Raw genomic sequence first — 12,475 nt, forward strand, 5'->3', positions numbered from 1 at the left:
CAGGTTGATAGCATTGTGTCCACTTCCAATTACTGCGCTTTTGCAGTTATTCTCCCGTGTTCGTGTTTGGTGGGCCCGGGAGGTGTTTCGATTCGATCTACATCGGCACCGCCCGGGACCCTGGGTTGCTTTGCCGAAAACGGAATTCTTGACCGCTCCGGGGTACACCTAAACGGAGCATCTTAGAACGTGGTTGATCTTCTCCCGGCCCCGGTGCTATGATCGGATCAGTCCGTCCGTCAGTGCGATAACAGGCGGACAATGAATATTGTACGTGCTGTGTGCTCTTGTTACGATCGCAATTGATCGGTACCGGGCGGCGTTTTGAAGTCGTTTCCCGGCCGGACCAGCCTGGCCTTAAATGGATGGACGATGAAAGGGCCCAGAGCCATAAAATGACTGTAGAACGGTTTTCTATGCGGCATGGGCTGAATTTATTAGCAGTTTTCTTTGAAAATCTTACACAAAACTGTATGTTCTCACACTGTTGCTTTACTTTTCAAAGACCTACAAACGACTTCAAAGGCTAATGAGGGATTTGACACATGAACTGCAATCGCGTCCTTTTAAACTGCATCGTTTCCTGCCTATAAAGGTTATATTGAACACCAATTCTCACATCGTTAAACCAAACCCTTCGCCGGCTCTTGCCTCATCGCTGCCGCAATCGATCTTTTTATACTTCTTTTTTTGACTAATGAAATTACACTCAACCCAAGCAGTCACTCGCACATAAATAAAACATCCTACCGACCGGCGATCGCATTTCCAATCGAAACGACGGTTTCCTCTTCTCGATCGATAATGCAGTTCAGATTTGGAAATGTGTGTCCGATCTGCGGCACTTTTTGGAGTGAGCCCAATGCTCAGAACCTTTCCAACCAGGGCAAAAAGGTTCGACGATCGATAAGCACAACGATCGAGGGGGCACTGCAGGACACAATCTTGGGCTTGGACCGGGGGAAGAGCAAATTTAAAAGCACTTTACACGAGCAATCTCCAAAAAGCCCTTCCATTTTGGCGGGAGATTAATTGCACACCCATTTTTCAGCTGCCTAACGACCCGGAAAGTGGACCCGAAAAGCCGGAGCTGCATGAGAGTGCATTGCGAGGCACATCTGTGGCTTTGTGTTTTGTGTGGCTTTCGGGATGAGCTTGGCTCGCCCGATGTGTACCTGTGCATTCCGGTGCGAAGATGCCGGGATACGAATATGGAGTGCCGCTCATAAATAAGTACAGCATCGATAATGAGAGTGAAGGGCTCGATGCCTTTTTGGAGTTGTACACATGTGTGCGTGTGCGTGTGAGGGAGAGGCACTTTCGTGCGATCAAACGTGAGGTGGGAATTAATTTAATTATCAACGCTCGGGACAGTTCCTCGGGGAACACCTCCGAAGACTGGTTAATGATTGCTACCAGAGTTTGTGCTTTTGCATACCAAGTAAGGATGTGTTAAAACATCGATCGTAGAATGGATCGGAAGATTGTAAACGAATTTAAATTGTGTGATAAAAATGTATCTTGAAAGCGAGCCGAAAGGAAGCATTAAAAAAGAATTGAGCAAATGTTACCGAAACAGCAACAGTTTTCTTTCTACGCCCAAGCTTTTGTATTCTTGAAGATCTTCCAATATAGCTGTAGCTACATCAAATACAAAAATATGAAAAAGCAATGTCGATACTAGGCATCTTTCTCCCCTAAAAAAATCAAATTAAAATTCCTGTCTCAACCGATAATAAAACGATGTCCCATTCCAATGGCACACAACGTCTATTATTTCTGACATGTGACACTGTGGCTCTGACAGTTGCGTTGACAGGAGTCCCCCTAAAGCTGTCACAGTCCATCACAGGCAAAGGCCCGTGTAATTCCGTGTGATAAAGCCCGCATTACCCACACCGAATATCTTCGACACTAATTTGATGACGGCAGTTGATGTGCGCCTGACGGAACGGATAATCCCCAAGGCATTCGCTACCACACAGTTAGCGACCACAGTTAAGCCCTCGCACTGCTGCTACCCAGGAGTCATAATTTGTATTCAAATCAAATCGACACCTTCGCTAGGAGGTTCCCGGTCTCCCGGTCTTCCCTCACGCACGTTGTTGGTGTGTCTACACTGCACTGGAGAAGTCGTCCCGCCTGAGCCGACATCACACCAGACTCGTGCGCGTGATGCTGCACGATCAGAAGATGCGTCTGGAAGAGCGGCCGGAGCCGGTAGATGTGTGTGATTTCAAAACATGTAGACCAGATCTCGCTTCAAACGGATGCATTTGGACACAGACAGAACGAGACAGGGCGATGTAGAGACGGGAAAGGAAGTTGCGGTGGTTAGCATAAACAGATCGATCTGTGTGCCGCACAGCGGTGTTGGGAGAGATTAGAAACAGATGCACGATACTGTGGAGCCATCTGAAAATGCACCGCAGCTCTAAGCTGAACACGGCAGACACGTCTCAACATTCGTTCTGCGACAAGTTCTTGGAAGGTGATGCTCAGCATCTCAGATGGAGATACGATTGGCTAAGAGGGTATGGAGCGAAGAACGACTCCTTCGAGCACTGATGGAAAGCGATAGAAGTATCCAACAAGATAAACAATGCTTGATGTATGCATGTGAGGTGTAACAAAATGTGTTGGAGTGAAGGGTTTGAAAATTTTCCAAAACATCCCAACCTAACCTTGACACAAACATCTTTAAATTCTTCTTTCAAACTCTTACAACGCAACAGGCACATTTTCCCCTAGTCTTTCGCCTCTAATTAACCTTCGATCGCTCTTCGTACCTTAATCTGTCAAACTAATACTAACCAATTTGACACTTCTCATCGGGCAACAAAGTTTAAGCAACAACTCCAAACGTTCTGCCACGTAATGGCAACTACTCTTCCTTCGTCTGCTCAGCCCCAACTGCCCCGCTCTGGACCACATCAAAGCGAATCCCGAACCTGCCGAATCGTGATCGTTTCCGTGGAACATTTGTGCTCATCTTCGCACGGAATGTTCGCAACACCACGGCCACAAATCCAGCCAAAGCCAGCGTACACTTACCTGTCCGAGATCGAGATTGATCGTCACGCGATCATTTTTAGCGCCTTTCTGCAACGTCGGGCTCTGCCACCAGCTGTTCGTCCCGTCGACAATGTTCGTGATCGGATGCCGCTTCTCCGGGTCGGGATTGTTGGCATCGCAGATGCCGCACTGGGAACCGCGCGAGCTGCTTGGAGAATGTTGGAGAATAAGCACCGCCAGAAACATACCGAAATTAATAATTTAAACATAACATCCCATAACACAGCATTCCCCAACTGAGGTGCCGGCGAAGCGCAAATTCTAGCATTGTGAGCCTGTTAAGGTGAGGTATTCTTACCGTCCAGCGCCCTCCGCCAGTCGGCAGTACTCCTCGCGGCCCGTCTGGCCACAGGTCGCGTTCACGGAGATTGTCGCCCGGAGGGCTACATTAAAAAATGATGGCCATAAACCGGACGCCTTCGGTAGCTGCTGCTCGTAGTCTGTGGTCGCGGACGACACCGTCAGGCCGGAAAGTAATTTTAGCTCTGCAAAGATACGAAACAAACAGAATGCACGGTGTAAGAAGCGGCACGAAACACCTCGCACAGTTTTTGGAAACTGAGAATATAATTAAAACGATGCTGCCAAACGGTTGACTTAATCACAAACAAACACACACACAGGCGCGCGTACAGGCGGTTACGGTGTCTCATGGAAAGATGAAAGAGCGCACGCCATACCATCACTCAAGAGTAATAATTTCCCCGCGCCCCATGTTCTTGCTCGTGGCAGCTACCCCGCGCAATGCCCGAGAAGCAATAATCGTTCCAAAAATATATCCTGCGTGTTTGAAACTCTTCTTCACATAGCAACACGCACACACACACACGCTCGAGATGCCATTACATTTGTCAGCTAAGAAAGGTCGTAAAAATTGGGCCCCGGAAATCCAGAACAAACCCGTCTCATCGCAGCCCACACTCAATGTTCGGGGCGGCTGCCCCATAACATCACAAAACAAACAAGATCGTCAAGCGACCCCAAAAGTACAAGCGGTGGCCTTGCTTTAACGATGTCATGTCACCCATTTAATGCTGGAATTTCTCACGGTGCATAAGTTCTCGATCAGTGAGGCGAGGTGACAACTTCACCACTTCACCGAAACCCAGTACGACCGAGAGTGCGTCGTCCATCTTCATCGTCGATTGGGGTGCTTGCTTAGCTGGCAAGTTTACGACGGCTTGTAATGGAGGCTGAGTACTGAGATGTTCGATTGTGTGGTGTCTGTTTGTTGTGTGCCGAAAATTATGAGCACTCATTTGGTAGTAAAACTTAATCGATACATTTATCACTTTCTTTTGCCGGTTCTGTCGTTTCCTGGCCGAGGAAGATTGATGCAATTGCGCTTACCCCTTTGGACGGTGTGTGGTGTGTGTCAGATTTATAAGACGCATGGTCAGAATTTGACTCTGTTGCAGTGCATTTCAAGCCTTTTTACAACCAAAGAGAAAAGAAGAGATGCTGCAGGAATGAAATAAACAACGGTGGTAATAATAGTAACGGCCGTATGGAAATAGATTGATGGTATGTGAGTTGGTCTGGGGTAAAGAAGCATAATGACCAAAGACGAAGAACGACCACCCCGTGCAGCTAGCGGAGTGTGTTGAAGTTCCAAAAAAAACAGCGTAAATTAAGACGTGAATCCTTTGACTGTTCAAGCGAGAAGAGAAGGCATTTGTGTTTGTTGAATTGTATTTGGAACGCGAGAGAAAGATCTTTATAGGTCTTGTGCATTGAAAGGAATTTCAATGCCTTTGAGGTTCATATTTATTGCAAAAACAGATAAATCAATGCTTATTTCAAGATTTCTTTGTGATCGTTTTGCAAACTTTCAACAACTCCAACAGCCGCGATCTTCTGGCCACAAATACCTGTGGCCTGATTGGAACATCGTCACCATTGAGCTGACCAAAAATGGCATCCAAAATACATCCGCCGTCTCGCAAGAAGCACGAACTTTGGCAAAGCCACTTGTTGCACGCCATATACAATATTCATCCTTGCAGCCAATCTGCAAGGGATGTTGTGCCACATTTTTCTCCCCAGACTCTCCACCTGCCGAAAGCATCGTTTGTGTCTTTCTCCCCCAGCATGAGCTCCCCAGCACGTGAATGCACAGTTGCGCGCGCGGGAACATTCTTCGTCTTACAGTTTTATCAATTAGGCAATATTTCATAATTAAAGACACAAGCACTCCACGAATTGGCCCTGCTGGGGCTGAAGGGGAGCAAGGGTAGCTATGGGCTCCCGGCGGCACAGCTCCAAACAGATGGCGCGACATGCTGCATTATGAAAATTTAATATTGATTTAGTGTTGGCGATGGTTCGCTCGCTCGCTCGCGCCAGGATCGTGCACAGATTCGTCGTCTAACGCTCTCTGCAGCGCCCGTACCGTTAGGCCGTGGCCCTACACAATGTTTAAAGCAGGTTGAAGATGTCTTTATTTTGCGGGTTACCGGGAGGGGTGTACACCTTTGCCACCCTAACCCTAATGCACCTCAGTCTCAGGGGGCAATAAACGAGCGCGCCGCTTCTCTATGAATAAATGTACATATGTGCAGCACACGACGAAGAAGCCGACGACGCCGACGACCACGACGACTGCGGCAAAATTAATGACTTTCAGCGGCTTCCTCGTAGCATTTTCGCTTTGTTTTCTATGATTTCTCCTCTAAAAGCCTCTTTTTTCCATTCTGGAAGCTAAACCGGGATAAGATGGCAGCGATAGAGATATCCCGAGAGTTCCAATGGGAGGGCAAGCGCCAACATAAATGGCTCTTGTTTTCGAAATGATTTATTGATGCTGTTTTGTAACTCTCCCGCATGCCCTCTGGCCCCGCTGCTGCGAGGCTGCCGTACACATTCCGACAAAGCACAGAAATTCATTCTCCCGTGCGGCAAGCACACTGTTTTTTCCCCGATGCACCGATGGAGTGCGATGAAGCCGTACGTGCCATGCATTGTCGTTTATTCAATTAACACGTTTTTATGAGCATTATGAGAGGGCACCCTCCCCAGCCCTGGTTACTTAAGTGAGTTGGTTAAACAGGTGTATTTAGCTAATAATGCGCGGTGCATTGACGATGTTTACCATCGGATTCGTCGGAGGGAATATTCAAAGGATTGTCTTTGCTTTTAAGCAGCCATTCAGGGTTAAATAAAATCGTTTCTTTGTCTCATCAAATCCTCCCCCCGGAGCTAATTATGACATTTTTAATTCCCTTCCAAAAATCGCTTAATATGTTTAAACAGCTTCAATTATGGTACACCACCCAGCACAACCTCGTGGCACACGAACGATTAACAAATGCTTCCCACGCACCCGTATGTTTACTTTTCGCCTGCATAGCCATGTGGCTTCCGAAGCGCAACCTTCGCGAGGGCGGTAACGCACATATTAAAACGCAACAATCGAATTTCCTCCAATTGGAAGCGAACCCCGTGTGCAACATTCGCTTCAGGCGGGCACAGCGGGCTGCCGTCATTAAGGTCCGTGTTGCCGATGCACATAAATATTCAAATTGTCTTCTCGCTGGGTTTATGATCGTATTTTACGCCAAATTAACTTATAAAATCAAGACACACACAGACAAACAGCAATAACCTGATCCCGGGTAGCATGGATGGCGGGGTGGACCAGCACGAGACGCCCGATACACGATGCATAGCCGGTCGGTCAGGTCAGCGAGGCAAATGTTAAATTTACTTTCGTCCACTAATATTCTTCGTTGGTACCACGGACGCACCAGAACCGATTGTTCCAGCCCCAAAACATCGATCAACGTTCAAGGCGTCTCCGTTTCTTCGCAGCAGCCTTTGTGCGCACCAAAACGGCGAGGTGAAAAATTACCTCACCAACGCTACAGCAACGAGCAACGAGTTCATAAATTTCACCACCAAACAACAGAACGGCGAGTCAGAAGAGATTCTGTTTGGCAGGTTTTGTGTGTTTGTGTTGTTGCAGCAGCACAACAAAGGAAGTGTTCCGTGAGCATGTTATTCTTACCCGGGTTTATTTTGCACGTAAATCATACCGCTGTTCGATCGTTCAAATATGATCAGATACAACAAAACGGTCTCGACTCTCTGGCTGGAATGGTTGGATCTTCCAAAAGGAAGCCTCCATTTGATCATTTATTTCGTTTTTCACTGTGGAAACAGTTCGGTGTGAGGCAAATTACCACTCCCTACTCACCATCGTTTGCTCGGACAATCGATCCAGAATCGATCCCTTTGAATGAGCGAGCAACACACATTCGCATTCTTCCCATACGCATACGCACTCCCCAGCCATGTGCATTTACCACCGTTTGCGGGTAAGTTAGTGGGACTCCCTAAGAGGGGAGTTTTGAGGCGGGCAGGCGAGGAGAAGTGTTTCATTTTAACCAGCACTAAACACTGTTTGTAAACATGCTCCGTACGGCAAATACATGACGATGTGCACTCGGGAACGGCGGGATGCACACGCTAGGCATAAGAGATGTGTCTGCTGTGTGCATTTTTCGTTATTAATAAGCAAACATAGCAGAAGAACATCGTGTAAAGAACAAGGCTTCAAAGAAACAATCTCACAAACACACACACGAATACTGCAACACGGTCGTGCAGAAATTTTAATTGAAATTGTATGTTTACTATTTCACTCCAACGCCGTGTCACTGTGACGCGCAACCTAATGGACAATTTGTAAACACAGTTTTCAATAAAAGAAGATATCTTACAAGCCCATCTCGTTGGCTCGTTTGCTACATGAACAAGAAGACAATAAAAAATAAGCCCAGCACAGGAACATCTTCGTTTTGCGAGTTACGTTCCGCTCTAGTTCACCTGATAGTATGCCATCTTGCCCGGTCTGCCCACGGGGACGGTGCCCTACATGGTTAAAAGCAGTAATTTACCCTAGATTTACACACACTCTCTCTCTCTCTGGTCGTGGATGAGATGGGCCTGTCACAGTGTTACCTGTGACCACCAAGCACTGGTTGGTACTTGGCACCACCGCCTTCTTTCAAACGCACCAAACCGTTAATGCAAAGACGCTTAAACACTGTGACCTCCGCTCGAGCGCACCAGAAACGGTACAGGTCGCCGAACGAGACGACAACGGCTGAATTAATGATCTACTTGCGGAAGGGGGCTAAGACGCAGCACACAAAAAAAGATAAATCTTTTTTTTTAACGGCTTGGTGACTAATGGCGTGTGCGACACGAAAAGCTCGTGTTAGTGTGTGTGTTTGTGTGTTGGTTTGCGCTTCATTCAAACAAACCGCGACCCGCGTGTTCCCGCCAATCGTTCACGGCTTCGCTCGAGCGTCATCCGTCGCACTTCTCGCGGTTCTCGGTGACGCTATTTTTGGCCGAAAAGGACATCCCGCGGCTGCGGTGCGGAAGAACGCAGGGACACGCAGGAGTCGCAGAAAGAAGCAATTAATGTGCCGATGCAGAAAATAATGCCACGCAAAGGCGGACGGGGGGAGCAGCATCATCCGGCGCAGTGCGTAAGGTAGGTGTGTGTGTGTGTGTCTGCGCACACCCGGTTGGACTCACGTGGAGCATGCGCGAACCGACAGTGACAGTGAAATGTTAATGAACCTTAATAACCGATGGAAAAGTGGGCAAAGTCGGGTGACAGTTTGGAAAACATTTAGCTTTAATTACTACAAAAATGGTGTAGTTTAATAACTTACTTATTTCCCTTCAGTTTTCTACGACAAGGGAGCATGGCATGACGCATCGCGGAGCGTAATCGATTTCGCACCCAAACCTACCGCTTTCCATAAACAAAAAGGTAATATATTCAACGAGACACAGATTTCCGCCCGCCAACTCTCGTGACACGATCGTGGTACGAAAGAACGGTTGGATAAAACGAAGACCAGACATGACGCGGTGCCCTTACTCTCAACCCGTCTGGCGAATGATACGTCACTTCCGGGCGGGCAGACACTGACTAAAAGCGGCGGTCCAACCGTGATCACCGCGTGACAGATGACAGAACGCGTGCGCGACGCCCTGACGCCCTGTCCCATCCATTCCAGGGTGGGCTTGCCCCGGAAGGGCAAAATTTCGTGTGATAGAGTGAAAATAAATCTGGTCACATACACAAAAACCCGAAACGGGGAAAATTACTTCTAGCACGAGGATGCAGCGCAGCGGTGACGAATTATGGCACGAGCGAAAGGTACTAGAAGAACCAAAGACCAGAGTGACATAAACACGGACGCGTCGTTACGCGTCCCTCGTCTTGTCAAACCAGAACAGAGAGTCGATGGAGAGTAAACAAAAAAAACATTATGAACTTGAACCGACATCGACACCCGGAGGCACTTGACACTGGAGGTCTTGTTTGTCTGAGGGCGCTCGGTGCTGAAAGACATTCACACTACCAGCAGCAGCAGCTCGCGATGTGATATCGATAATACGACTTAATTACATCGCTTTTCCTTACATGGCATCGAACAAGGAGAATGCTTTCCTCTTTTACTAGCAGACTCATATCAATTAACTGTAGCAGCGTGACAAATGCATTGCTTACTGCAGATTATCGACACAACGGCGGGTGTGACGACTGCGACCAAAGTACTCCTCCTTCACGAGACACAACCCCGGCGTATGATTAATTGGATGAAACCTAGCCACTACAAACAAGCAATTGGATGCTTCTTGGTGAAGTGTTTTCTTGCTCCCAACCCCAACCCCGGAGGCCAACGAAAGCAACCCATTGCAATGACCGGAGTGCATAAGGGAGTGTCTGCATTCTAGAGTGTGCTAAACACCAGCCATGATCCCCAATCAGTAGCTCGTTTTTGCCCGGCTAACAACAACAATCTTCCAGTGCGGCGCAAATTGCCCGTCGGAAGAAGCTGTAAGTAAGTCCCCGCGCACCGAGGCGCGCTGGGAAAGTGTAAGGCGTGAAGCTAATTACTAGCGACTGGCGACTTGTTTAGAAAGTGTTACATTACTCACTTCGATGAGTTTACTTGGTTGCCGGTTGTTGCGTTTAATTTTGTTTTGTTTCGTTTTGCATCGCGAATGTTCTGTGGACGTGGTTGTGGAGCCGATGACTTATGAACCATCCAAAGGCTTCTTGTTATTGCTCTTCTGCATTCCATAGGAGCAAGTAGCACGCCGTTTAACTAGTTTCCTATTGAGGTTACCAGCAATTGATATTGCGTTCAGTGCAGCGCCATCATCTCGGCAAGGAAAATCTTGTTTCAAAGCCCCAAATTATGGTTTATAAAATTGCATGTGTGTACAACAAAGTTTGCTGATTGATTTAAACCATCTTTAAAATAGTATTCTCCTACGTCTTAAACAACCACAGCAAGCTATTTATTCCCAACGAAATCTTCACCTTCGACTCGATAAAAACAACCATAAACACCACATCTTTCCCTTCGTGATGATACCGAAAACCCCATGTTGAAGGACTTTCCCGAGGGCTTTAACACTCATTCCCTAAATGTTTGTCTTCCTTTCTTTTTTCCCTTTTTTTACACCTCCCCAAGAAACGATCGAACCGGTCGATCGCGTGAGCCGCCGTCGCGTGAAATCGTCCCATATGCCGAAAAAAGGGCAAATCAAATCAAATCCACACACACTCACACAACCGAGAAAGGCATTGCACTGCATCGGCAAGGCGCCATCTAAATTACACCGTGCGCGCGGTTCCTTTGTGCATGGCTGTGCATGGGTATATCTCCCCTTTTCGGGAAGTGTCTGCTCCCATTCTTCGGCACCCTTACGAGACGAGTGCCGTATGTGGGCAAATTTCGATGTCGATGCACGATCGTGCACGGGGCAGGGACCGCGCACAGCTCAACGAAATTACTTTGCATCATTTGCATGCAAGTGGTTGGCTGAAGTCGCCTGAATGCAGCTCTGTGGTGGGAGGGGGAAGGGAGCACAGTGACTATCGGTGTGACCGGTATTTGCTTGTTTCCTTTTTTTGGGTAAAGAAGATTATCAACGGCACCCTTAGGGCCGCCGCCGCCGTGTACGAGAGCGCCTTATTTGGTGGCATGGATGTTTCACTGTGTATTTTCCACACCCTTTACGCTTAGTGGTTGGCTACGGGCGGGTACGGAAGATGGGTCGGACAAGCGATATTACATCAAAGATAATTGGGGTTTTAACACACACTGACACTCCGAGTCCGAGCCACCCGTGTCGCTTCGGTGTGATCTTTATTAAGGGGTTTTGGCGAGATATTATCGGCACATAAGGTGGAGTTTTTGAAAACATTTTGCTACAAATTAAGAACGAGCTCATTAAAATGGCGTTTTACACTCAAACAGATAAAGCGACAATATTCAGTGCACATTGTATGTTCGCCTCGTTGTCTACTTATGTTCAGTTCCCATTTGTGGTATCATTTGTTACGCTCTTGACCCGCCTGACAGCATTGACCTGCCGCTGAAGTGATAATCTCTCTCAGCACGCTTCCATGCAGTTCAATGTGTTTCCGTTACTTTATGCTGATCGTCCGTGCATATCTGCCACCCTCCATTCTTGCTCGTTACTCGTCTCGTACAGAGCTAAACCTCATAAACCTAAACCGCCCGCTGCACTTTGCACCCTTTGCGCATCCGATCTTCCCGATGCGCGGTCCCGATCCGAGGGTGCGTTGATTTGTTTATGCGACCATCACTCTTCCAGCACCGGTATCAATCCAGCCACCGCACGGCAGGATGATATGGAAAACAGCAGCAGCACTACCACCAGCATGATCAATCCATTGCACCCGGTCGGATGTGGCGTGCGTTCTGTTGCCGTTTTGTTTTTGTCGGTATCATCGTCGAATCATCTTCTCCCTGGTCGTGTGGGAAGGCGCACACGCTTTCAATGCACGCGTACAGCAGGGAGGATCGCTCCGCGGGAAGGCAACCGGTTTCCCAGAGGGATATCTTCCGCAGTACAATCTCGGGGTACGATCGAAGCCAACCCTAGCGGAAAACAGTGCACGATCAAGATCGTCTATCCGTTACAGGCTAGAATGGTTTCCAGACAGTGTGCAGGCAGGCTGGAAACGGGAGATTGCATTTGACGTGATCTACCGGTAATTGCATACTGCAGTGCATCGTTCTGCCACTCACTCGTGACTTTCATGCTGATTGGGAAATTTCTCCGAAACCAACTCCGTTTGGATCATGTCCACAGTTGAAACATCATAATTTGCCTTTCAACGGAACGTCAGTGAGACGTCCTATCAGGTGAATAAGGTGGACTCATCGCATCTTGAAGCTATAGTGTGTGGATTACACTATTGTGAAATAGTGTTTGAAATTTGTCCATCTTGAGGCTTTGGCAACGCACTGCATCCACCGCATAGTGATTTGCGAGCCAAAACTACTTTTCTGCATGTACTACATGTCATTACTCGCTCATTGACAATGCCACG

The 12,475-nt window shown here is 47.8% G+C and overlaps 1 protein-coding gene across 2 annotated transcripts in view; it reads right to left on the minus strand.

Moving 5' to 3' along the window:
• The window catches only part of LOC120901420 (laminin subunit alpha-1), a 76,447-nt gene that overhangs the window by 54,589 nt on the left and 9,383 nt on the right, over positions 1 to 12,475 (minus strand). For both annotated transcript variants that reach the window (XM_040309356.1, XM_040309357.1), the window contains 2 exons: positions 3,374 to 3,560; positions 3,055 to 3,220 (listed from right to left, as the gene is read on the minus strand). In XM_040309356.1, the coding sequence (XP_040165290.1) occupies positions 3,055 to 3,220; positions 3,374 to 3,560 (353 nt within the window). The remainder of the gene's footprint in view (positions 1 to 3,054; positions 3,221 to 3,373; positions 3,561 to 12,475) is intronic.

The sequence above is a fragment of the Anopheles arabiensis genome, chromosome 3 (assembly GCF_016920715.1).
Source record: "Anopheles arabiensis isolate DONGOLA chromosome 3, AaraD3, whole genome shotgun sequence".
NCBI classification, from domain to species: domain Eukaryota; kingdom Metazoa; phylum Arthropoda; class Insecta; order Diptera; family Culicidae; genus Anopheles; species Anopheles arabiensis.